Here is a 27,877-nt window from a genome sequence, read left to right as displayed (position 1 = left end):
TCAAAGCTTCCCGAAGGCCCATTTGCCAGAAAGGCTGTTAATCCTTCAGCTGCAATAAGGAAAAACGCTGCCAACTCAGGAGTCAGGTGAGTATAGTGACCACTGATGTGTAACATGTTATTGATTAACAACCTTATTTTGTTCCCTTCTTCAATCTCATAACAAGAGGTGAATGTTTTTCAAGGAAAAGAACCAAAACCACAATTTTCTTTTACTTACAGCCATCGTAAAAAGTGAGCCTTAAAAGTTTTGTTGTGCTTCCACTTTTCTTACTCTGTATGTGGTGGTGGTAGCCTAGCATTTTTACTGGTAGCAAAGCCATATATTTTCCTGTCTCAGATTTTCTTTCCCTCCTTCTTAAAATCCAATGGCAAACCTATCTCCAAATGCTGTAGGACAGATCTAGTGCCCAGTAAAATCAGTGTCAATGCTTCTACCAGATAAGCGGGATCAGGTCTCAGTCTGACCTGTCAGACCTCAGTTCTGAATGTTCACTGTGTGTTTTTTTCGTTTGTTTTTTTTTTTTTAAACAAAAACAACTTCCTTGCATGCCTCCATGGGTTTTGAGAACCTCTACATCTACTGCCCTTTTGAGATCATTTCACAGTGATCTGAGTTTCATTGTCTGTGCTGTTGTGTCACCCTGTGGTGACAGCTGATACTACATGCAAACAGAAAGAAATCTTTATTTAGCAGCTTGGAAGATTCTGGTTGATCTGTGTTTACACAAGGTGAAACCTTCACTTTAGCTATTCCTCTCTATATGGAAGATGCCAATGAAAAGGCTATGAGTTTTCCTCACATATAAGAAATGGTAATGGACTTGTCCTCAGCTGGAGAACATCAGCAATGCTGCTGAAATCAGCAGCTTATAAAAGCTGAGCATGTGACTTAATGTGTCTGCCTGCGTGTAAGAGGAGATGATTGTGCCAAATGTAATTAGGTAATGTCTGAGAAGTAATTTGAGCTCCAAAAGCAGGAAGCCAATCCTGAATGTTAGGAGTCTCTAATGTAGTTTTTGTAACATTATAAAATAATCTTGTACATGATTTAGTTTGACAATGGCTCTTCTCTCTCCTGTTGTCACCAGGTAATGGAAGGGACTCCTCCTCTAGAAAGTAGATCATCTTTTCTCCTCCTCTAGCACCATCCTAATGAAACATTTTCTGCTGCTTTTATCTTGAGGTGGGAAAGAGCTTCTCTGTAGAAAAATAGCAGCTTCCCTTTTCCTGCTTCCTGACAAACTTAGTTTCCTCATTACTGACTAGACAAGATCCTCAATCCTACACAAGTCTCTGTCTGCTTATTTAAAGGATTGAAATAATGCAAAGAGATTACTTCTCTGAACATCTCACAGTCACTCCTTCCGTGCACTCTTGCAAGGTAGGTTCAAAGTAACCCATTTAACACACTGGAGATGGCACACCAGGAGTCCAAGCCAAAGGTCAACAGTATGTGTATTAGAGCTGCTGGATTAGTGCTGCCTGCTCACCCTTCCTCCAATTCTGTTCTGGTCCTTTACAACTTCAGCAAATAGACTAGTCATTCACAAATGCCTTTAGCCCAAATGAACCATGCAAGCTTGGGTGGGCCGCTTACTTCATGCACTGGAGGGATGTTTGAGGGATTCAAGCAATGAACTCTCAGGCAGAGAATCTTGCTGTTTCCCACTGCCTGCTATGTTCTAAGTGTCATCCAAATCCCATCCTCCTCAGATTACACGAAATAAGAACATTTTCTGGGTCTTACTAGTAGCAAGGCAGAAAGTTATTGTTGTTTGAGAATTGCTTGGCTATTAGGCTGGCAAGTGGAAAACACAACAATTGGAGTAATTCTTCTTTCGCAGCTCACCCTTTCCTTCTGCTTCACAGTGGTTTTGAAATCGTCATCTTTGCTCTTTTTGTAGGAAAGATTTCACCATGGTAGAAAAGAAGCCAGCCATTCTTTTACATCAGCAGCAATACTCCCACTGTGTTTTACCTAGGACATAAAAAGCAGCATCTTATAAATAGGGATTATAAAATAAACATCTCTTTCTCAGAGATAGGCTGTTTTACCATAAATAAATGTCACAGTCATTGTAGGGGTGTTCAGAAACCAGTGTATGTCTTTCTAATTGGAATTCCAGCTTTATGTATCACCATTCTGTTCTGCTGTCTTGTAAATTAATGTCTTCGTGCCTGTGTGTTAAAGAGATGTAACTATATTTGGCCTCAGACATTAATAACAGCAATTCTTTTTGCTAAGTTTTAATAAATATCACTGTTGCGGTATTACAGAAGATAAAAGCTCAGGCTAACAAACCCCAGGATATTTGGGCCCAGATTTATCTTGTAATAAGGTCAGTGGAAAGATTCTGATTGACCTTGTTTGGTGTTGATTACTGTAAAATGAGAATGGCTTGTTTTGACAAGGGCAAAGGCTGATCTTAAAACCAGCAGCTCAATCTTTTATTCAAGGCACTGAGAGTCTGTAGCCATACTTTTTGTTATGCAGCAAGCCTACACAAAATAAAAAAGACACTTCCCAGTAGAAAAACTGGCAGACCACCAAAAGAAAGGGATCAAAGTGAATAAAAAGATGTGACAGAAGGAATGCAGCTAGGAAGGATTCTCAGATACCCCAACCTTAATTTTCTGTCTCTGGTGAGATTTCTTCTCACATGCCTAAAAACAGCTTCCAAAGAAGGACCAGTGCTGAACTCATACCAAAGGCAAGAGGTCATTGATCTGGACAAATCCTTTAGCTGTTCAGTGGCACTGAGGTTTCTGTACAGACCCATTCTTGCTGAAGTCCCCATCCTACTTCTCTGTCTACAGACTTCCAAACATTCTGCGTGTGCTAAAAGGCTCCGAGACACCTTCATAATGCATTTTACTGGAAGCCTTTAAGAGTACTGTCAAAGGCTGGTTTATAGAAAATAAAATCAGAGCTATTTTGAATCATCAGAGCAGAAATACACAAATGTATGTGTAGGTAGGACTGTTCTCCATCCAGAGCCTGGAGTTTGGTGAGTGGAAGTAAAGCTTAATCTTTCCTGCTTTGTCTGGAACTGAATTGCACCTTTGAAGGTAATAGTCATCCCTGATGTGGAGTCTGCTACTTTAGCCAGCCCATCAGGCCCATCACGTAGAGAACCTGGAAGAAAAGGTTTTGGAAGCAGACATTTTACCTTTCTGTTCTGCTACAACCAACAAGGGTTAGCATGGCTTGTTCTGTCTCACTCTTCATTTGTTCTGGGTAAGAAACACATTTCCTTCTGTTTTAAAATTTGCAGCTATGTATTTGGGGGTTGCTTTCCTTTACCAAAACCTTGGCTTCTTTGATTTAACTGACTACTGGCTGAAATAAATCAATGTCTAACCTCCTCAGTCCATAAACAGCTGATAGCAAGAAGCTGGAAGGATGTGCTGGGGCCTAAAGCACCCTGTGTGACTTGTTTCTTGTATTCTTCTTAATCATTTTTTTTTGTTCCATGTCAAAGATGGAACATAGATGGATTTTGATCTACCTGTTGCTTGTGTTTTATGACAATATTGGAGAAGGGAAAAGTTGAGCCTGTTGGGTGAAGGTCCAGCATAGCAGTGTCACTGCAGCACGTTTCAAGTTGTATTTGTCTATTTACCAGGGTAACAGTAAGCAGGAAGGATGTTCATTCAGAAGACCTTTCAACAGTGAGAAGAGGGGAATGCTCTTTTGCTGCTGTGCAGGGAAACAGCAGCATTTCTCGCATTAATCTAGCTACTGAGTTCCATGTTTTGAGGAAGACACCACAGCTGGCAGTGACGCTTACTCTTCAAGGTAAGTGGTCTTTTCCATACTAAAGGACAGTTTTAGGGAATAAAAGTCAGATTCTAAATTATTCTGCAGTTGAGCAAAAGGGAAATAAAAGGCATATTCCACTAGGAAAGAAAGAATATCACAAGAATCTCTGCACAAACCAGAGCAAGCTCAAAGGTAACTCTTTCTCATGAGAATATGAATTCCAAAGGAGCTGCATGCTATAGCTGCGCAAATCTCCTGCAGGTTTTGGTCTGGTTACTGCAGCATCCGCACACAATTACATTATTTTCAATGGTATCAGTCCTGATTAACAACAGTTAACGATGTCAGTTTTCAGGATTCCAATGTTCCATTGTTGAACTGGACTTCTGCAGTGCAGGTTGCAAGAATACGAATAAAATTCTGAAGGAGGGAAAGGCTGAGAGTTTTTTCTTTGTTGACGTTTCTTTCCTTTTTTCTGACAAAGGATTGTTCATTTTCTGTATGATCTATATAGTTTTTTATTAGGGTGGCTGTGCTTTAGTACATTGCATTGTAAATTGCACCTAACTATATATGACGGATTTAGTCATTGTACTATAAATTGTAGTGGATTTTTAAAAGAACCCATTGTAGTTGACAAATGTGGCATTTAATTTATTTCCAGTGCCAGATTACTGTAACAGTCATTGAAACATTGTCTTATGTAGATAATTTATTAGAATGTTTCCCAGAATGTTCTAACAAATATTTGCCTTTAACAGGCTATTTCCTACCTATGGTTCTTTAAACCATATTTACGAAGTAGGTCAGGTTGCAGCTAAGGGAAATACGTATGGTCTATAATGGAAACTCCACACAAAAAGTGTGGAGGAAAGATTACAATGCCCAACTGTTCCCATTTGTTGGAGGAAAAGAGGAACAACCGTGACCCATATAATCTAAGAGGCTGAGATAAAATTGACAAAAAGCAATCTTTTGCTTTTGAAAAAAAGAAAGAAAAAAAGACTTGATTACTGCAGGCTTGCAGTGCATCCTGCTACAACCTTGCAAAAAGAATTCAGAACACGAGGACATGAGGAAGGACAGAATATTGTTCAGCTTTCTGAGAAGCCCTCTCCAAATCCTTCAAGAGGACTACCAGATTTTTTCAAGCATGAAGTGTAAAGAGAAAACACTGTAATTTTTAAACAAAACAGTCACTTAGCATGAGAAGCTGCATGGGGATGAGCAATGGACAGTCAGACTCCTCCTTCACATGCTAGGAACATTAACTAGCCAGTCCTTCTCTACAGTTACAGCCCCCTCTACAGTCAAAGGGGATGAGAAGCCCTTCTCAAGGGTACCCACACAAGTTAGTGTAAGTACTCTGGATTCCAGTCACTTCTGGAGAAGCAGTTATGTCTCTTAGCTATGGAGGGGACTAAGAGAAATTACCTGAGTAGAGGCATACAGCTAAAGCTCGGTTTTCCAAGTACCCCTTCAAGGTGCATTCTGAAAGAGGCATCTTTTCTGAGATAGTATTGTACCAGGATTTTTGACAGCCATAGAGAATAGTGTGGCAATTCTGCCCCTAAATGGAGTATTTGCATATTTATCAATCTGATGTACTCCTGTCAACACAGTTGTTTTTATCAGTGCTGCAACTTGACTTTACATCACAGGACAAAAGTGAACACTGAGTTTATAAACTTGAACAGATTTTTTAAATAGTCATCCAATGTAATGTATAAATGAGGAAAAAGAATAATGTCCTGTTACCTGTACATCCAGGTTATTTCCTGGTGGGTTACATATCACATTGTCTTGCTTGCCATTTTTACCTGATAAATGATCTCTCAATGAGATTTGGGCTGTGTTCACCAGTGTGTTCTAGGACACTGCAATTTCATTGAAGTAAAGCTGCAGGGGTGTTGATCAGTCAGATCCAAATTAGATGACTGTTCTAATTACTCTATTTCTCCTTAATGAAAGGAGAGTACGTGTGTATATGTGTGAGAAAAGGAGAGATGGTCCTTTGGGATGCTACACAGCGGAAAAGTGCTAAATATATTAATAATTTATAGAACAATTAGTATTCAGCTTATTCCACAAGTTCAGATCTGAATCCAGATCCAGACTTTCCCTAATGGGTGCATTTAGCCTTTTGGTTCAACCCTACTCTATTTGTAGGTAATGTTACTGACCTAGTCCAGCCATAGAACAATATGCAGAGCCATGCCTGTGTCTTGCTCTTGTTTGTTCCTGTGTGAAGCTGGAGCTGATTCAGAGTAGTCTGTGAAAAGATTACAGACTCACTCTGTGGTGAGTGAGAACCAATTTAATTCATTGTCTGCATCAAATGCCTTAATTAACAGAATGAGATGAAACAATAATAAATAATCTTAAAACACTTTCATAAAAAGCTTTCAGAGAATTTATGAAAATTATTCAAAACAGCAATTTTCTGTTATTTGCTGAGTAAGAATTAGCAAATTACCATTGCCGTTTCTTTGATAACACAAATACCTCACAAATTTCAGAATTGCTTAAGTTCTGCTACAAACACTTATTAGCATGGTAATGGATTCAAAATGTGCTTTACAAGTGACTTATAAGCAAAATTCCTGGCTGGAATTTCTCTCCCCTAACTTTAATCATAATACACACAGACTCTCTTTGGGTGCTGCCTTCTCCATGGATTCTAAAAGAAGTCAGAGCTTTGATACTCAGCTTTGAGATGTTTAAAGTGAGGTAAGATAAATCCTGCCATTTCAGTGCTGCAAGGGGACTGCTACAACAGACTGTCTTGTCAGTCACAAGGAGAAAAACTTCCAAGAATATGAACTCATTTCCAGGAAAATGGAACAGTGAGATAAAATAAGGACTTCTCACAGCACAACACAGGTCACCCACAGCACTGAGCAGATGCCCGTTGCTGTCTGAGCTGCATTAACAGATTCTTTGATGTTGATGTGTGATGAGATCAGGCAGGTCAGAAGCCAGGAAATGGAATAGAAGAAGGATAGATCATGACAAACATATAAAGACATCTTCACATGTGTTTAGGCGCTAGCAGGTTTGTACAGACAACTTATTTATTGGCTTCAAATTATGATAGTATTTCAGAAGTTTAACAATGAATGAAAAAAGTCTCAGACTGCAAAGGAAACTTTAGTTTTTATCTGGACATTTCCCTGATCACACATTAATTTACTATGAATAATTTACCAAAGCAACAGCCCATCAGGGATGTTTGATGTTTGCAAAGCCACAGCCTACTGTTACAATCCACAGTGAAAAGTAAGAGCATATCGTTGCAAGGGTAAAATAGCAAAGTTATGTTTAAGCTAAGAAAAGCATTTCTCTCATGATACCTATTAGAACATCAGCAGAAACTAGTCCCAGTGGTAGAATAATGCATCAGCCCCTCAGGCACTGCTGACTCAGTAACACCCACAAAAATACATTAGCAAAAAAAGTCCTGATCACGTTTTTAAGGAAGGGAACATGCACACTTCCAGCTAGTACACTTTATGCTATTTAATATGACACATATTAAACCTTGCTCACTTCAAAAGCAGAAAAGATGAGACATGCCCCCATTGTGACCTAACTGGTTATATACTAGAAGAAATAATGACAGTGATAGGAACGGACTTAGGGAAAGGTCTGAATTAATTCTTGAAGTGCAGGGTAATGCAAATATGTGCAAGTTGGCCAAAAATAAAGCAAGTTGGTTTTTGGCGTTCGATTCCTGAATGTTCTCATTTATTTATGACAAAGAGTTAAAGGGCAGATATACCTCTTGACTCAACACCTTTTGCCATGCACAGATGTTGACTCTTTCTGTTTCTCATGGAAAATAAGTAATTTTCAGACAACTTGTCTCTATCTTCTTTATAAGCCCACCCACTACTGTGGTAATGAGAAATCACCATCAAAATTATTCTTGTAACATCTTGACTACAGTATTCAGTTAAATAATACAGCAGTTCTCTGTCTAAGGAAAAGTATAACTGTGTGAATATTTAATATGTGTGAAAACCAATGAACTCAACCTATCTGATTCAACATCATAAATTAATAACACCCTTGCTAGGCTCCCACTGAATCAATGGGAATGTGAGGGCCCTCAAGCAAGCTTAGTTTCAGTCTCCTGGATAAAGGGTTATTAGTTTGTCATTATCCCGCACGCTACACTCTCTTAAAAACCTTCAGTTTCTCTTTTTTTTTCTAAGAGCAGTTGGAAAAGGGCAATGTGCTCATCTTTGCCATCGTGAGTGTAGATAGCATGATCTGAAATGAGGTGCTGGGCCCTCACCAGCTCTGCTGCCGTAGGGATTGAGTGTGCCGTGTAAGGTCAGTTTGATGTTACATCGCCATGCTGTTCCAGAAAGAACTACATTGCTAGAAATACCTCCTTTAACTTACGCTGAGCTGGGGAAGCCCAGCTTATCTGACCAGCCTCTCAGGCCAGTACAACATCTCACCTGGTCCTTCTGGCCTGACTTCAGATGTCAAGTGCACTTGAGAAGAGTTCATCGTGATTTGCAAAGTCTCTACTCCCTTAATGCTGTGGAGAACCAATGAGGAAGCTCCTTGTATCATGTTGTCTGGACATATACATGAGCCCCAAACAACCTCTGAGCATTAAATTCTTATTTTTGATCTTTCTCTGGACTTTGACTTGTGCGTGCAGACATTACAACTTCTTTTCAGAACAACTGTGAGCCATGAGCATGCTTTTGAGGAGAGCTCTACCAGTCAGCAATACAGCAAAGCATGGTGGAGAGATCATATTCTGTGTTATGACAAATCCTGCTGTCAATATATAGCACCATCCAAAATCAGGGGAAGAAGACCTTTAACAAAAAATCTTGAAACTGCATGTCTGTAGCCCATCTGCTTTGCCCATCATGATAAGCAATTTATCCAACATGTTGCCTTACTCATATCACTGGGAATATCTCTGCTCTGTGCAGAGTGATCAGACAGAAAATTATGTTTCTTTTTCAAGACTCAGCTTCAAGTGCAAGGCTGCAAGCAAGTATATTGGGTGCTCTGACTCATTCTCTTGGAGGGCTGTTTTTATGATTCCTTTCCACAGAGCTACACCTTAAAACTCTCAGTTAATGCTTTTAAAGAATTTTCACAGCTTTCTGCTGAGCTACCTCAGCACCTCTTCTCTCTGAGGTAAGAACCTTTCCCAGGTTCTTGGGAATATAACCACCCTCCATCACTGCACTATGTGAAACCAAGCTATTGGCTGAATATCTCCTTTTTTTTCTTTATCTCAGTAAGTGGCTACAAGTCAGTACTATTTAAAATTTAAGCCATCTAGTCCTAGCGTGATATATTTCTTGGATTTCAACCCATCTTCTACGTAAAACAAACCACTAAATTCAGCTACACTAACTGCTTTATGACAGAACCTTTGTCTCACAAACCTCTTAATGAGCTCTCATTATCACAAATTGCCCCTGAATATCTTATAACATCTTTCATAGCTACATGCATCTCACCACTTCCTGTCTCTTGCTTCCTTTCCAATCCATTAGCATGCCTTAGCAGCATCATTTGCACAATTAGACTTTGCTGTTCCTAGAAATGCACAAAGAATCCTGGCTTCTACTTTTAGGTCTGCATCTTTGAGAGACCTGGGAAGGGATTCACATAGTCCAGCTTAACAGAGCCCATATTGCTCCTGTAGTTCATGCTCCACAGTGGAAGATTGTTAACCTGCTGTGGCTGGTAATTCCACCGTTCTCTGAATCACCTTCTCTGAGGTTCCCCATAAAGGCACTTAAACTAAATGTCTGACATTAGATAGTAAGAATATATATCCCATCTTCATACCCCAGTTGCAAGACTCCCTGGTCTCTGCACACAACTTTGCCTTCTCTTTAGAGTGGATTTGCACACAGCTTTTTGTTGTGCTTGTTTATGTTCAATGCTAATGGCTCAACTTGTCCCACATAAATGAGATGTTTACATTCACATGCCTGATAGTAGATTCTTATCTACCTGTGAGCATTTCAACTAAAACCAGACAAACTTAAACTCATTACGCCATTGCAGTGTTTCCCAGAAAATGTTTTCATGGATTAAAGGCTTGTGTGGCCCTGAAAGATGCTGGTCACTTGCAGAAGGTAAGTCCATGGTCTCCATCCCTACTGAAATCAATTCTAAAAGTAATTGTGCAATGTGATGCAAACTCTATTTTCTGAGCTTGTCTTGTGTATGTTTAAAGTCTGCTGAGAACAGGGGAGAATCAAAGATTTTACAGCTACAAAGAGCCTGTGCTCTTTACACTAATGGGTAAATTGGCAAGCAGCTTTAACTTTGGTATTTCTTACTGTTTCCTAAAGATACAGAATCTTTTCTTTCAACATCTTGATAGATCAGTAAATTCTCATTCCATGTGATATTCCAGGGATGCAGCCTGAGAGGTGATTAATGTCTATGGAAGTAAAAATACTGCACTTACATAGGTCTTTACTATGTTGTCTGTGTTATATCTTGTAGGATGACATACGTGAACAGGAAACACAGCGCGCATTCAAGTCAATTGCAAAACTCCCAATGATAAAGGTAGCTCCTTCACAAAGCTCTAAGCATACTTTACTGTTTGCTGTAACTTGAATTAATGAAATACTTCCAGGAGGAGCCAGACACAGTGCAAATGTTCAACTCCAACCTTCATCTGCCCAAAAGTCCCTCCGTTTGGCTGAATCTCCATGCAGGTATAAAGTTCTTTTTTTTTTTTATGGTACATGGCATGATCAGAGCCCGTTCCTTTCTGGACGCTGGCTGTTTTCCTTTTCTTCATCAGCTTCAAAGCCATAATAGAAGCAGATCTTTATATGTTTGATTTGTGTTTGGTTTTGGCTGATTGATTTCCATGCTCCCCCTCAAGCTTTCCCCAGAGTGGATTTCACCTTACAGGTGTAATGTTTAGTAGGGATTGAACCACTTGGTAGAAATTGGCCAAAATACTCTGAGCTTGAGCCACCAAACTTTTTAAGTAGGCTATTTTCAGCCAAACTTTAATATTTTTGCTAAGTTTAGCAAGTCACTTGGGTTAGATAACAAATTCCCATCAATTCCCCATTCATTTGATCAAAGGACAATGCCTTTGCAGACTTTATGCCACTTGCTGATGGAGTTCACTGACACCAGAAACGAGAATCTGAGAAGATAGCGAAGTTCTCCCCGGGGATAACACAGAGTTAAAGTCTTTTAACTGTACTGGTTAAAGTTTCAGAAAAACGGGGGAGCAGCCAAGGGTCATGTGGCTCTGGGCCCTGCTGTGCCAGCAGCAGCAGCATGTCCTGGGGGACGTTTTGAAGAGTGGGACAGCGACAGCTCGGGACCCCTCGCCGTGCCTCTAGCCATCCACAGCCGGACCACGGTGCCACTCTCGACGGCTTGGTTTTGTACGTATTCCCTCCTTGAATTTGCTGTGTTAAAACATTTGGCAGGAGAGGAGGTGTCTGCGGGCTGCCCCCCCGTACACACCCCACCCCCCCCCCCCCCGCAGGCGCCGCACCGCACCGGGCGGCTCCCTTGGCTCGGTGCCGCCGTGGGTGCCGCCTGCCCGGTGCGCGGCGCTGGGCTTTCCGAGCCGCCCGCCCGCCGCGCCGCAGCCTCATGTCCGCTCTCCCCGCAGGCACCGACATCAAGAGGGCTCTGGAGAACAGCCCCGAGACCAACATCGAGGATGAGCTCCCCGACGGACCGCCGCAGCCGCGGCCCAAGAACTACCTGCTCCTCAGCATCCTCGCTTGTTTCTGCCCCGCCTATCCCGTCAACATCGTAGCCTTTGTTTTTGCCGTCATGGTGAGTTGCAGACCGGCCCGAGAACGCGATTCTCCCCCCGGGTTGGGGTTCAGTGTATGTGGCAGGCGACCCCCAGCTGTCTGCTCCCGCATGGAGCCGGTCAGGCTTGGGCTCTCCCTGTCGGGAGCTGCAGGAGCAGAGTGGGGCTGGAGGAGCTATCTGGATAAAGAGCATCCAACTGCTTCTGTAAGCACTTGTCCCCAGTATGTGGACGAAGTTCGGTGAGGTAGAGAGCATGAGAAAGGGCTCAATCAGGGGGTCCATACAGCTATCCCAGCAGGTATCAGCTCAAAAAATTATCAGACATAAAACGCAGAGGGAAAGGCAGTTCAAGTCAAGTTTTCAACGTCAGGCTATGTGAGGGAGGGAAGTTTATCCCAGTTAATGAGATTTGTTGCATCAACTAACTTGCACGCTGAATTGGACATACAAAGTATGTGGAAAAGCAGCTGGGGAGCAGAAATTAGATTTGCAAAGGAGTGGATGTGTTTTCTGCTTCAACTAACCAAATTTGATAGTGTGTTTATTATTTTTTCAGTGAATAAGCCCTTTAGCATGATGGTGATTTTATTTGCAAGAAAAGTAGACAAACCAATGATGGTTTTAGGTTGTTGGCAAAAACCCTTATAAAATAGGTACCAAGTATGCTGAGAGAACAGGCTTATTCCTATGTAATTCATTCACATAGTCCTAAATAATGCAGTAGTCCTGTTAAAGTTAAAAGGACTGTTAGAACAGAATTTTTTTCTCTCGGTTAAAAGTTGCACAGTCAGGTCCAGACTTTTCTAATAGGATATATGATCAGTGTAATCAGTAATACTGCAATGTATTTCTGTTGTTTAGGAGCTGAAAAGGGTTTAAAACATGTTGTGTATTTTCATCCTTTTCTCTGACAGACAGGCTGAAAAGGTAAGCAAAAATATAGCTGTTTCTTTTTGCAGTTAGCTATTACAATAATTATTTATATCCAAAATATACACAAACATAATCTTTTAAAACTAGTAAGATTGATTAGTAATCACACCTTGATACTAGGATACATGCTTAAAAAAAAATTACTTAAAGAAGCCATTCCCAAACCATCTTCACAACCATTTTTGTCCAGAAAAGAAAAGTATTAGCTGTCATTTTATTTTTTTCAATTTGTTTGTTTTCTTTGTTACTAATTATGCAATATGCTCTTTTCCTTGATTTGAAAAGATCAAATCTACTGGTTTTGGTACCCAGCAACCTTTCTTTCAGTGGACACTTAGGGCACTATATAAAGTAATGAGCTGACAATCTGGGGCTGTGGGCATCTGTTCACTATGACAGTACTTTCACCAAAGCACTGGCGTTTCACAGAAGTTAACTGTAAAGGACAGAACCTGGCCTCTAAAGATTTTTGCACCCCATATGGAGAAATGTCTACCCACGCCCTAGTTGAAGTTTGTGTAGGCTTCTGGAGTCAGGCTTAAGTAACTGTCTCCATGGGATATATAGAAACCAGGGTGGGAAGAGCACTTCCTGAATGCTAAACAGCCTGTGCAGGTCACAGCTGCCCATTCCCTTAAAGGGAGGAAACCAAAACTAAACCAGTAACCTCCACTGTGTGTGATTGTCTTCTGTGTGTGATTGTCTTTCAACATTATTCATACCTAAAATCTCAACTTTTCCATGAAGATAATATGTCCAAACTTATTTTCCACAGCCCTATTCCCCTGCCTTTTGGAGCTGCGACTTGTAACTGCTCCATTCACCACTACTCCTGGTTCTCCATTTTAACTTGTGCTGCTTTCATCTCTATTTCTGCTGGGACCTACATCCTCCCTCTCTCTCAGTGTATTTCCTAGAGTTGCTAAGGGTTAATGCTGAGGTACAAGCGTGGGTTTTCTTCTTTTCTTGTAGAAGATACCTTTGCAGTCTGCACAGGTTGCCTAAGACCTTGTGTTAGAAGAGATGCAGACCTACAAAAGCAGAATTCTCTATAATAATTTCCACTGCCTAGAATGAATCTGAAAGGAAAAGTCGTGTTGGCTTCCAGAGGGGCATGGTTCAGCACCCTGTTTGTCTGTGTGTGTCATGTCCTCTTTAAGTGTTCTCAATTCAGACAATGAAAATAGCATTCACGCTAAAAGTAGAGTCTGGGCTCTAACACACCCCCAAATTAAATGACAGATTTGTCTTCAGTCTCTTCTGTTGCCCCGCTTACAGCTCTGGCACTGGTTTCATCGCTCCTTTCTCACCTGTGAGAACACAAATCTTACCATTCTAGATCTATCTCCTTGACTTTATTTTTGGAGTCAACTTCTCCCAGGTCCTCCCTATTGTGATAATAAACTTCTTGTTCCTTACCCATTTTGTGAAATCTATTTCTCATGACAGAATTAAGAGGATAGCCAATGAAATGGGTGGCTAATGGCCTCAGTGCGTTGATATTTTGGCATTTCAAGAGCTGCTCCCTCAAACTAGGTCCTGGTCACTTGTGGGTGTAAGGTTTGCTTAGCAGCTTTAGCAAATGAAGATCTGTTTTCCTCAGCATCCTGCTTAGGGCTCCTGGCTGTAGGACTGCTGTTCTCTTCAGTGCTCTTCTGCCTTTCCAACCAGATGCTGTTAGTTCTCCTGCTTCCTGTTGCTTCCAACAGCTGTGTTGTATTGCTGTACTATCAGTAGGCTTACTCAACCCCAGAGGTGCCTAGCTCAGACGTTCCCTGTTCTTTCTCACATAGGTGAGACCACAGGCATCAAGACAGGAGGGTGAAGTGCAGGTGCCAGGTCAGGAGGCTCGTGTGACAGAAGAGACTTCTCTGACATGGGTCTGTGGCTAGGCAGGGTGCCACTGAGCTTTTTGATTCCTTATCTGCAGTGGTGTCTTTCCCCCTACCATGAACTCAAACAATACTTAGTTGGCGGTGGAATACCAGCTGTATCTGAGGATTGGTTCAGGTGAACTTGTATCTGACACATGGAATCAAAGCTAAGTGGTGGTTGTGGAACAGGATGAAAAAATGAATCATGTGGATATCTCTAATACCATCACTGAGGTCTCATAGTTGAATGAACCTTGTTGGCCTTTCTCAGTACTGCACCTCCAGTTACCTTTATTTCAAAGATTTGTGTGGCAGACTGGTCATCTAACTCCATGTGGCTTTTCTAAGTAGCTTATAGGTACATGGATGCGTAACACCATATGGAACATTATGTACTTAAGTCAGTAATATTAAACAAGACTTGACAGCTGTTCTTAAGCATGTTCACACAGCCCTCATCTCTGCAAACTGGTTATGCCTTTCCTCTGCAAGGATACTTTCAACCTGTCCCCAGAGTTGCAGAGGTACAACATCTGCATACGGCTATACAGCCTGAAAAACTAACTCTCCTTTCATTGTGTCCTGTTCATCACATGCCTGCTTCATTTCTCGAAAAGCAGAGATCAAGCCTGGTTCTGAGTTGTTCCCCAGGTCCCTCTTTTTGCTCCTTCCCCGTTTGTTGTTCACAGTGAGGAGTCATACTGAGCCAGCACATCTCGTTCTTCCTTTGGTCTGAGTTAGAGAGAGTATCTCATTTCCAGGCACAGCCAAATAAGGTTTGTTGAAGCCTGGCTCATCCAAAGCATAGCAAATGTTGATCAGAGCACCCCAGTCTGTTCTGCCCAGATTTGTAAAAGATGTGGAAGAAGATTTCTGTAGTAATTTAGTACTCTTTCTGCTTTTGCCATAAATGGTCTTCTGGGGGTGTGGAACAGAAAATGTATGTTAAAAGGGATTAATAGTCTGTAGCTAATTCAACATATTTCTGTTCATATGAGGTTAAGTTGGTTCATTGTTGAACTGAGAATATCGTTTGTAAATAGATGTGTGTGAACCTGGTGAAGTCATTAAGATTGCTCCAGTAAATAAGCAGCTGCAGAACTGTGGCTTTAATTTAGTTTTTGGCTTCACAGAGAATGAGGTAGCAGAAACTTGAGAAATCATATGGTATTAGGCTGAAAATGGCTGAAATTCGTTGTAGAAGTTAGACCAAATGTTGCACGCAGATGCTGTATTCTGCATATATTGCATAGCCACTGGAAATAATGTAACATTTAAAGCTTTAACAGTTAATGTTGTCTACCACGTTGAAAACTGAAAGCTAGATCCATGGGCTCTTTGAAATACATGGAAACAAGTCAATTTCAAAGAGCTTTACATCAGACCCCAACCACTCCCCAAACCTCTTATTTTTTTCTTGAATGCTGTCTAAATTGCACCATTTCATTTAAGCCTCTTAATAAAAAAGCTTTTGTCTCCTTCCTGTCTCACCCAAACCCTCTTCTTTATCATTAATGCTATTTTCCTCCTCTTCATTGTGGATTTGTATAAAAATGACAGTACTTATTAAAGTGCACAGGGTGAATTATTTATGTGGTACCTGCAGGAATTGCATGGACATTCTCCAGGCTTCCTCAATACATTAGCAAAATGCTCCCGAACTGCAAGTTTATTGCTCTCACGTGTTGTTTACAACTCTGTCCCTGCTTTGAGACCTCATGGGGATCTGAGCTTAGAGTGTTTGCAGGACCACTGTCTAGATGTCATGGAAAGCTTGTCCGTTTGTGGGCAAGGGGAGCAAAGTAGGGGCTGGGGTGTCAGTGATGTTTTTGCAATATTTCTCCCTGTAGCCTCAGTCACATTCATATATAGCTATATATATATATACCTATAGCTGCTGGCAGAGACAGGAGAAGTCAGCCTGCTCAAGACGAAGCCGGGCCATTTTTCTTTTATTGACCGTCCTGAAAGTTTTTTTCTGGAGAAAAAAAAATAAGAAAGGTTTTGTCCTGTAGACAGGCCTGTTGAGAACAGGGGTGTAACAGGTGAGAGGAACTGTGCCAGCCAGCTCTTGTAACAGGAGGCTGCACTGGTGGAGAATCAGGGGTGACTGTGCCTCAGTACAGCCACTGTTTTTCTGCCTGAATGATCAGGTGTAGCTAGGCTAATACTCTAAGGAAACAAGGCTTGGGCGGTCATCCTATTTGTTTGTGTCTGTCTCTCAACTCCATCTCTTCTCACTTTCCCCATTATATATCCTTTAAGTCCACTATCCAACCTCAACAAAATCTGACAGCAAAGCAGAGGTATTAGAGATATTCTTTAGAGAATTGTAACAGAGAAATGTTTAGGCATGTAGGCTGCCAGGAAGAGATGTATCAGTGCTCTCTTTAAGGGCAAAAACGCATCAGCAGGTCAGCCTTTCTTAGACACAAGAGAATATGTACCTGTACTTATCCTTGAGATGCAATTCTAGGAATATAGGCTTCAGTGCTCTGGGACTGCCTTGGCACGAGTGATCTTACTGCAGTGCTAACAGCAAGAATGCATCTAGCCCATTAACTTCTGTGTACACTAATTGACAGAACATACACAGATAATGTCCCTAATTATTTTTCCGCTTGGCAAAAAGGCTCTTCTTGGTATCCCATGAAGTCTAAGTATACTTTAGCAGTCAAAGTGCTCTTCTTTGAAAAGCAACAAAGCTATCTAGTGAGGTGTTTTCGTTTTTCCAAGCTTGCCATAGCCGTTCATGGTCATACATCTCTGGACATAGAATAGTATAGGAAGGTGAATAGCATTAAAAGAAGATGAAATTCAGCATTAAGGCTAAACTGAAAAGAAGCACAGATTTCTGAAAGCATATAGCATAGTCGTCATGTAACTAAATGATGTTCCTTGTGTCATTTTGAGGAAAATCTCAGCAACTCTTGATACCTTACTGTGGTAGTGTTTATGACCTGAGTGAAAACCCATGGAAGCTAATAAATCAACCTGTCAAATCTTCCATTTGGATCAGACTGTGGGATTTCCTGTTTGTACAGTGGTAACCCAAGTCTCGTTAGGAACAACACTAGGGCTTCCTAAGTTTGAGATGGTTACATTTCCACGCAGTGGCAGAAGTATGCTAACTTGGTGTGCTTGATGTGGGAGAGGTGCATGACGCTGAAGCTGTCCTGTAGCCAACATGGTTAGGCTCCTACAGTGGATATCATTGGCAACATCACCTTTAAAATCCCATGTACTTTGGAGAGACTAATTTTCACGAGAAGGAAATCACTGAATGCCTTTGGTCCTTTGCCCTTGTTCTCATCAGACCTTTCAAATGAGCTTTACTCTGAAGGATCTCAGCCAAATTCTTAAAGAAATAAATGATGGCAAAGTATTAGAAGTAATTTCCTCTCTGCAGAGCAGCTCTACTTTCTTTTGGTTTAGTTCAACTGCTGTAAAATGATTTGTCTGAATAATCTCAGATTAGATTTAAAACCTCTCTAGCTATAAAGTGTGTGTGACAGTGAAGGCACTTCTATCGCCATAGCAGGGCTAGAATTTGGCTTTTATTGGGGGGGAAAATGACCCATATAGGGGGCATATTGCTGCTCTAACTTTGTGTCGTTATCACCAGTGTTCATTCATTTTCTGCTCTCAAGTCTCAGATCTGGTGAATTAATTGTTGTCCTACCTTTGCTACAAAAAATGATTCATAAACAAAACACTTTAATAACAGAAGCTGGCAGTACCTCATGCAGTCATTTTCTAAAGAAAACTTGTATTACTTAGTCCAAAGAAGAGTTCATTTGATCAGGTCCCCATATCCCCCCACTTCCACCCCCCACCTTTTGGGGATACTTCCTGGAATAAGATGCTAAAGAACAGGTCATGACTAATCTGATTCCCTGAGGAAATATACTGAGATAGTTCAATAGTGCAGTCTGATAAAGAAATCTGGACTCAGTGTCATGGCTTATGAATTCAAACTCTCCTGATCTTTTAAAATAAATTCTTAGCAATAACACCCTTTTTAAAAACTCTTGGATAGCATCTTATTCTTGGGAAATGGTTACTACAAACTCTCTTAGATTCATATACTGGAATATTTCAGTGTCTGCTGGATCTTCTATTTTAAAAATATTTCCTGGTTAAAAAAAAAAAAAATCAGTTCAGAAAACCCTACAGTCTGTCTCACGAAAGACTAGAAGATCGGAGTGGTCTTATCACACCTTGCAATCTTTACATGTGATGAACTGAAAGCATCTGCCACATCATGGGTGGATAGAGATAAACTTAGGCTCTTGAGAAAATATCTGTATTTCTTATGTACACCTCTGAATGTACATGATAAGAATTATCAGCAAGTTCCAAAAATGCAAAGGGACAGAATTTCTAGCCTGTGAAGATGGCACTCAGATGTGTTGTTCGGATGATATAGTTTTCTTCATTTTGTTTTATCCATCACCTGCAAACTACCTATTGCTTTGAAATTAAAACATTGGAAAAACAGAAATTTAGTAAGCCTACTTGAACCAGTTTTACTGAGGCTTTCTGTTAAAAATGCAGCTTATTTATACTCATTTACATGCTTATGGTTCTGCAGAGGGTAAGAGTTTATTTCATTGCTGGTGAAGTGGCCAACTTCTGTTCAGCTGTATACACTTAACAGTTCACATATATTACAGAAATATTTTCAGAGATAAAAACCAGTGATTTATGCAAGTGGGTGGATTAGCGCTGATATGATAGCTCTTATGCTGGTGTGTGCAAGAGAACTAATCATATGAGTATAGCTTCACTACTGAAATAAAACACATCTAGGTACAATGAAATCTACTGAAAATGAGTGGAGCAGATAGCTGGACTCCCTGGTTACCTTGGACTGTTATCAATGGAAATTTATTTTTACAAAGCAAATAATCATTTTCTGAAGTTCTTTCTACAGTGTCAACGTGCATAGAACTTATCATTAGTTTAAAGCAGTTACATTGGTTTGTGTGCAGATTTCTGTGTTGTTTTTTTTTTTAATCACAAACTCTCTGTTTCTCTTCTACAGGCTTTAAACAGTTATAATCAAGGAGATATAGAAGGGTCAAAAAGACTGGGTCGAAATGCACTCTGGGTTGCTGTTGCATCCATTATCATCGGCCTTGTCATCATTGGAATCTACTGTGTAGTTCATTTCACAACGGTAAGCAAAATACTATCAGTTCCAATGCAAACAGTTCTTCTCTGTGCAAGGGCTTCAGAGTAAGAAACTAAAGACTGTCAGAGTCTGACTCCGTTAAGGACGCGTACAGGATTTCCAAAAGATCAATTTTTGCTCTTTCTTATTTTGCAATTTAGAAAACGCTATTTTCTGTGGTTAAATACAGAAGATTGTGTTAGCAGCAGTGGAATTTCTGGAAATTCTTGCAGCTCCCATAGATTTTTTTAAATTTAGGCCAGTTGCTTTTTTTTTTCTTGCCCCTCAGTTTCTCCATCTGCAAGACCAAGTGCATAGAGATCCCTAGATTCCAAGCAATGGAGCCCAGAGGTGCTAATTTTCAGTCTCCTAATCTGTCCAACGTTTCTTTTTTTTAGCTTTGTAAGAAGAAGACAGTCAATTACTATTTTACCGTTTGATATTATGGTGGTCATAACTTTAGCAAAAGTGACCACAAATTTAATTTTTACTTGGCTTGCTGTGGGTGAAAGTTGTTCACTCTCAGTGCATTGTAACTAACCTTCATGCATATATCTGGAATGATAGTGGTGAAACTCAACAAATAAATCTCAGTGTTTATGCAGATGGATTGCAAGCTTATTAGCAAAACAGGACAAAAGTAATTAGGGCATCAATATCCTTTGTTAAGGTTGTGCAACGTACATTGCACATACTCTGTGCAACAATATGTCTTCTTAGTAATGAGCACTCTCCGATAAAATAGCTAATTTACATCAATTTATTGGTGGCTGTTTAGGCTGGCAAACCTTTTTTCCCTAACCCTTCCAATGCACATGTTCAAACTTATGTATAAACTATAAATAGAGATTGCCTCAGTCACCACTGAAATGCAGACGTATCTAGGGAGTGGAATGAAGTAGCTGGTTAAACATGTGCAACATTTTCAGACACAAACTTGAAGTATGAGCTGTAGGGAAGTTAGTGGTACTGGGGTCCATTTCTGTAGGATATTAGTGGGTGGTGCCACAGAGTCAGAAGCTTACTGTATCATTCAGTAGTTTCCCTTGCGTTTTGCAAGCAGGGATCTCTTTTCAGTACAGCTTGTGTTTGGTTTGTTCAGCCCTCACAAATTTAAAACCAAGTCACTTCAGGCTGGGAGTGCCAAGTTTTGTAACTGACGGCAGCAGTAAATTCCGCTGTTCACTTCTACTACCTTACTCATCATTTTTCAGACAACGATAGCAGCCCAGACCTTTTTTTTTTTTTTTTTTTTTTTTTTTTAAGTAGGAGGAGAGAAAGGCAGTATGAGCAGTGGTAGAAAACACTGACTTGAAGCATTCACATTAACTAGGGCACAAATACCTATATTTAATTGCTGTCAATATTTCACTTTCCCTACAGTGAGACCCTGTGTGCTGAATGTGAATGCTTCTTTGTGCCTACTGCCAGATATTAGAAGTAGTTGGCACTTTATGCCTAGGTACAATTTATAAGTATTTCTATCCTACCCTCAAGGAAGTAAGCAGCAGTAAATCAGTATAATACATCTTCATTGCTATGCTTCTTAAGTTTTGTCTTTTCAGGATTTTTTTTTAATTTTAAAGAAAAATACCTGCATTAGATAGAAGCATTGTCAGGGACCTGGGAACCCTCAGCATACTGCTGGGGTATTACTTTCTGTATTCAGTGAATAGTTTCCATAGGGGTCTCAATGCCAAATGGTACCTTCAGTTTTGTAAGGGCTCGAGGGGCAGGTTTAGCAGATTCACCCTGCTCTATGGCCTTCCAGAGAGCTGCTCCTTCCTACCTGCTTGATGTTCCTCCATTACTTATTATAATTTCTTGTAAGACAGCAAGATTAGACATGCATGTTGCTGCAGTTCACTTGGACTGTTCTGGCCAAATCTGTTGCTTGTGAACTGCGGAACGAATAGGAAGGAACACGATACAGTTAAGTTGTGGTGCCCATAACTCATTACTGCAGTAGCTTGTCGTTGTCGGTGACACTCAGATCGCATGCGAAGGAGAGTGAGCTGGAGTAGACTGACCTCAAAGCTCTCTGTCTGGGATCTGGTGGATGAGATCACGGACCTGTGTCTCATAACCATTCACAGACTACAGGAACACCCAAAAGGCTGTTTTGTATCTGACTGAAATAAGATCAGAAGGGACTGGTAGACTCAGGAGGAGGAAGATCCTTTCACTTTTCAGAAAGGTCCTACCTTGTGAGCCCTGAGTGTCCTTGCATGCCTTGCTTGGTTTACTGACTTACACAGGAAGAACAGCAGGAGACACCTACGTCTGCATGGAAGAAACAGCACTGGCTTTTTGTTTTGAAGATCTACTCAGTGCTAAGCCAGCTCCAGGCTTGTACTGCTGCCTTGGAGAGCCTCATTTGTCTTTAACACTAGCATGTTATCTATGGCAAACTTATATTAAGGTATATATATACATATAGGGATATAGCCTGGAACAGGGCCCACCCAACGCTTGGAAATCACCTACTTTCGGCAGTCTTAACCCTGAAAGTAGACAAGGGAAAGCCATCACTTGCATCACTGCAGTTAGCAGCCCAGTGATAAAACTCATCTGTTTTGATCAATGTAAACTGGCATGTTCCTTGCTACGTGGAGGAATCACCAAGTGTTAAGCTGCAGCCTGTGCTGAATGGGGCTGTCACCCATTCCACACTAGGCCCAATTTCTTGTTATGCCATTCTTTAACTTTTAATGTCTCCTATCCACTTCTCCTGCACACTTGCCTTGCCAGTCCATTGCACTGAATTACACTTTTACTGCTTGCTCAGATGACCTTAAAACAGTATTTGTGTCACCACTGAGTCTAGCCGTGCGTATGTGCTCATAGGCATGTTGTCTGTCAAGAACTGCAGTAAGAGAAGAGCCGTATTTATCTTCCATGAGGAGACATCACTGTGAACTGAAACAGTGCAGAGAGCTGTGTGCCGCAGCCTGCGTGTGACCTTAGTCTGCTGTGATATGCCTGGTTCGAGAGTAAATGGCAAGATACCTAATGGCAGGTGACACTGAGCTGTGTATCACAGTCTGAATTTTGCCTCTAGTCCTGATGTTTTTGACTCAAAAAAGATGTGGTAGACAAAAATAATGATGGAGAATGGCTGAAAGGTATGAAAAAAACTCTGTTGTGGAAAGATAAAATAAACACAGTCTCTTTGGCTTGGGAAATCTGGTAGTCGAAGACAGGTAGTTAAAGGCAGTGAAAGGAGGTAAACAAAGAGTGAATATTTGATGTCTCTTCTGAATGAGGTCAAGAGATATCAGAGGAAAGCAGTTTTAAACGAGATGGAGGTACTTTTCCACAATGCAGCTGTGGAACTTATTTCTGCCCTTTGCAATGGATACCAACTTTCATTTGAAAGAGTAACCAGAGAAGTTACAAAAGAAAGCTTACATGCAAAGATGCAGCTATTATTTCAGGCTCAGAGAGTTTCTAAGCTGCAGATTGCCAGAGTAGGAAGGCAATAAAGGGAGAAATGTCACCCTGGATTTAGTCTTCTCTTACACAGTCCCTGTAGGCATCTGCAACATGTCACTGTCAGAGACAGGATGCTGCAGAGGTGGCTGTTTGCTCCAACCCAGTACCATCCTTTTTATATTCTTTCATGAAGCCTGTTAGCAGCCTTTCCACTGACTTGAATGGATTTGGAGTAGGTCTTCCTGTTTCTTGCTAAGTATTTTGGTCAGTGAAGGCTGATAATTTCATCAGTGAGCATTCTCCAGTAATTGAAGATCTGTGTTTTCAGATCAGTCTCCAGATTTTTGGACCAGTCTCCAAATTATGTTCTGTTTTACTTTTTGATAACACAAGACGCTTGGTGTCTTTGGATTTTACTTGAGTCTCACTAGCAGGATACAGGAAAACATAATCCTGGGCTAGGACCTCCTTAGTTAAGGAAGACTTAGGTATCCCAAACCCTGTTTGTAGCTGGATTGCAACATGCTATTATACTTCCTGCTTGTATTCTTGTATTTTTACTCCATTACCAGTCTTGCTGCTTAGTAGTCTGAAACAATACACAGCTTCTTATAGCACATGCTTTTAGGCTTTCTAGTGTCTGGATGATGCTTGAGATCAGGGCAAAACTAGAGGTCGCATGAGTTTTGCTTCCCAGATGAGCAACAAAGCACATATCATCGGAAGCACGTGCCTTTTGTGCTGCTCTCCAGTGGTTCTCTGCAGTCTAGGCAAGTGGGAGTGAATCAGTTGAAAATGTGGAGATCTAGTAAGAGGTTTTGGAGTGCGGTAAATATACAAGCTTTTCTGCATAGCTCTGTCTGAGATAAGGGACTGTTCTGGTATGAGGAAGGGTATCCAAAGCGCTGAAGGAAAGAAATGCAAGAAACTCCTGCCAATGGACCAGAGTCCAAGACTTTTTCATTCACATCAGGAGCCCTTTGTCTTTATCTTGAACTCCGGGGATACATGCAGGGTGGCGTTACCTTCTGGTAAGAGCCCGGGTGAGAAGGGTAGTCATGTTCCGTGACTTCAGAATTTCATGCAAACCATTATGATATTTTAATGTTTGTGTAGGGGAGTGTGAACTTCTGACCCCTTCTGTAATCTCACTTGAGCTAGAACTTCACCCCAAGGAAGGCACAGAAATACCACCTGTCAGCATGGCTTTGAAAAGCACAGAGGCAGTCAGGCTGTTCAGAAAACACTAGCTCATAATGCTTCATGATCAGAATTGCCTTAAATCAAGCATATTTGCATATGTAGCATTGGTAATTAATGGTAGAGGGAAACGGAGTAAGCATTTAGACTTTGCACCAGGGACAGATGTATACTTATATTCTTCCTACTAACTTAAATAGTTCTTAAAGAGAAAAAAACATGCAAAATTATTTTCAACATCTCTGCTTTCCCCTTTCTGAGGCTCTCAAACACCTTTCTACCATTTTACTGAGTGACTCTCTTTCACAGACAGAATAAATGGAGGGCCAGCAAGATCACAGGAATTATACAGCCAGCCTCCAGATCTTTACATTGCCCATTCTGCTTTCTGTACCTTTTCATAGCAAAGATTCAAGGAAGCCTACCTGTCTTTGGCTGCAAGGATTGACGTGCCAGTAACTGAGCACAAGATCTGAAGTCAGGGTATTCCTATTGTCTTTTATCCCCATTAATTTTTGGTGTCCACCTAACTAGTGAGCTCACGCTGCTGCTTTTTCTATTTGTAAGGGCACTAACCAATTCTCTCCTTCATCACCTGCCTTTTTACTGGATTTGTAAAAACATAAGAGCTTAAAGTCCACTACCACTACTACTACAACTGAAGTCTGATACTACTGTCAAGCATGTCCAGTGAGCTCAAAAGCTGGGTAGTGGGCAGAGACACACTTGTAGAGGTACAGAGGCAATGTGATTGCTTTAGCCTCATTCCTTTAGCAAACCACATTTAAAAATCTGGTCAAGCTTTTCTTTATCTGTGTATGGAGATAATGTTCCCACAATAGATTCTGCCCATTGGAGTCCTCAGTAGTGTCCAAGACACAATCAGCAAATGAGTTAATGTTATCTACCCCATATATTTACTGGTTAGTGCCCAATGTATTGGGTCCCCTTTTAAGGAGCTACTAAGAAGTAGCTGCTTGATGGAAAAGATATGTCAGGACTCCAGTAGAGAGCCCATAATCCAGAGACAAGTCAGTGAGATCAGTACAACCATGGCTAATGTCTGAAAGCTACCCACAATAAAAGAATTTGAGGGAACTTCCCAGATCTTCCCTCTCCTAACACAGACGCGCAAGAGAAGAGGTATCCCAGTCTTTTTAAAAACTGTCATGTATTGCTGTTGTATTTACCAAGTTGTCTACTACTGAAAGTATTGTTCCTGCCTGACTGTTTTATGTACCGCTTTAAGGAAGCAGAGATGCTCTTGCCCTTATGAAAGTATGGCAAATAAGAGACCATTTCCTGGCAATGAAAAATCTTAACTTGCATTGATTCAGGTAACCCAGTTTAAAAATTCAGTTCAAATTGACAGATGACTGGTGCCATTAGAAGCTTAGTGCTTTGATTCAAAACTGTATTGAACCACTAATCTAGAGGGCTGTTTGTTAAGAGAACAAGTGCCACTAAATAATGTATCCATTAGCTCTGTAGAATTAATAATTTAAACTCACAAGGCAAACTCTGTCTCTTCCTTCTTTAAAAATACATATTTTTTGTGTCCTTGCAGCATGCTATCTGAAGACCAGGACTGCACTTGGAGTATATCACCGTGTAAATCTCAGGAGGGGAAAAGTAAGAAGAAGAGAAGGAACCCCTTCTTTCCAGACTGTTAGATTTGACCCTACAAGTCTGCAGAGGCATGTTGCTGGTGGATGAAATGATAGCCCAGTTAGTTAATCAGCATGACGTGACCAGGTTTTCAAAATTATTTATTTATAATGAATCTCAGTATAAAGCAGCATTTTCTCTTTTACCCTAATATATAATGTGATTTGCCCTAACAACTCCTTTTTTTTTTTTTTTTCGTTTACATGGAATAATGTATGCTGGGTCCATGATGTTCCCTGGCTGAGCCTACCCAAAGCCGACTTATCCAGACTGTTTGTAGTGTGCAATGTAAGATCTGATACACAGCCCACTGAAGCCAGTAGAAATCATGTCACTTCCAGTGGGTTTTGGATCAGGCCATTAAGGATTTTTTTATTCCTGTAAAATAGTCTCAATATAGCATAATCGTAACAATGGGTTTGTGATTTTATCCTGCTATGTGGTTTTATAATGCTGTGGGTGTACTCTGACTCAGTGGCTGCTTTCTTCTGTCACCCTCAGCTTTTAGGTCTTTCCATTGGACTTTTCACCGTCTGGGACCGATTTCAATCACCTAATTATTAGAAGACTCTTTTGTTCCATAGCATCCATATTTTTATTAATGATTTCTTCTTGTTTTGTTGTCTTTCATTGTTGAACTCCCTTGACTTAGCTCCAGTCCTGCATTAGAGTTGCATTGATCATATTTTCCTCTTTAAACTTCGTGTAAGAAGTTTCTCTTTTTTTAATCTCACAAATGATCTTTTTAAATAGATGTTCTTCTTCATCTCTTTGTTATTGTTCCTCTAGCAAGTCACATACTTTCATCGTGTTCTGCTTTGTTCATGTCTTTTTTTGTTTAGTTCATCCTCTCGTCTTGCAATGAATAGTCTATATATCAATGCAGTTAGACATGGACAGACTTTTCTACGCTTACTGACATTATGTAGACTCTTGCTGATCCTGAGTTATTTCTCAGTGAACAGCCTTAGATTACAGAATTGATGGCCTCTAAATTACGGCAGTTTCTAGACACTTTATGAAAATTTAGCATGGGACAACTGTTTTTTATTAGCTGAAAATTGTTTGTACATGTTTGTTTTGTAACACCAGTATTCCATTTTCAAAGGAGTAAACTCTGTGAGCATTAACACAGATGACTACATCCTCAGTGGTGGTTGTTCCATTTGCTTTAATTGTTACTACATCTTCAAGCAAGCTATGCCAACTTACACAACTCTCCTTGCAGTAATGTAGATCTGGATCGACTGGATCTGGATCCAGAAATGCATGGGAGTTTTACAGGTGCATGTGAGCAATGCATCATGCCTGGCAGAAGTACACCTATTGCCAAAAAAAAAATAATAAAAAAAAAATCTCCCAGAAATCTGTACCTGTTAAAGCATATGCCTGGAAGTAGCATGTATTTTTGTGCCTTGGTATTATACTTTTAATGTGCTTTTTCACTTTTCTTTCTGCCAGATTCTGTTTTTCATTAAAGTCAGTGATACACAGCCTATCCTTAATTGCTCCAGTATAAAACTTCACTCACATCAGTGAAATCAGTTGATTTCTTCAGCATTTACACTGATCTAATTTGTCAATGTGAGAATCTTGCCACTGATTTTGAGGATCCCAAGAATTGGCTGTCCTGTGAACTTCTCTGTTTTTTGAATACTATTTCAACGGTCTGATATGTCTTGTGGGACTTCTAGTAGCTTGCCTTATTATCAAATATGATAGAACTGTCATTGAGAAGTGGAATAAAATTACTTTTAATTCACATCCATTCTGGTATGTGGGAAGTTCTTTCCTAACTTTTGTTGCCTCTCCTATTTTAAAGAGTAATTTCCCTGTCTCAAACCTATTGGACAATTTCAGAATGAAATCAGTGACGACAAAAACAGGACTTCTGACCTACGTGATACTGTTTAACCAGCCTGTACTGCAGCTAATACATGCAGAAGTTTTAGAGATAAGGTAGCACTCAAAATATCAGCAGTACAGGCTCCATGCTTCATTTTCAAAATACCATCCACAGAAAGAG

At 40.5% G+C, this 27,877-nt stretch overlaps 1 protein-coding gene across 2 annotated transcripts; it reads left to right on the top strand.

The window, feature by feature from the left end:
* The first annotated feature begins 11 nt into the window (after positions 1-11).
* Positions 12-27,615, top strand: TMEM233 (transmembrane protein 233). 2 transcript variants are annotated; one of them, XM_083803803.1, is made up of 7 exons: positions 12-3,801; positions 10,270-10,335; positions 10,406-10,487; positions 11,003-11,180; positions 11,414-11,583; positions 19,420-19,554; positions 25,751-27,615. In XM_083803803.1, exons 3-7 carry the CDS (start codon positions 10,482-10,484, stop codon positions 25,760-25,762), a joined length of 501 nt encoding a protein of 166 aa, XP_083659929.1. In that variant the 5' UTR covers positions 12-3,801; positions 10,270-10,335; positions 10,406-10,481; the 3' UTR covers positions 25,763-27,615. The 2 variants fall into 2 exon arrangements, with proteins under 2 accessions (XP_083659929.1, XP_083659928.1); XM_083803802.1 differs by lacking the exon at positions 10,406-10,487.
* Positions 27,616-27,877: the final 262 nt, after the last annotated feature.

This window comes from Anser anser, assembly GCF_964211835.1.
Source record: "Anser anser genome assembly, chromosome: 18".
Classification (NCBI taxonomy): Eukaryota; Metazoa; Chordata; class Aves; order Anseriformes; family Anatidae; genus Anser; species Anser anser.
This window is presented reverse-complemented; position numbering and strand designations above follow the sequence as displayed.

Excerpts from the sequence above, each read along its gene's own strand:
- TMEM233 (XM_083803802.1), top strand. Across the intron at positions 11,181-11,413 it reads ACTCTCGACGGCTTGGTTTT|GCACCGACATCAAGAGGGCT; the intron begins GTACGTATTCCC and ends CTCTCCCCGCAG. Across the intron at positions 11,584-19,419 it reads CCTTTGTTTTTGCCGTCATG|GCTTTAAACAGTTATAATCA; the intron begins GTGAGTTGCAGA and ends TCTCTTCTACAG.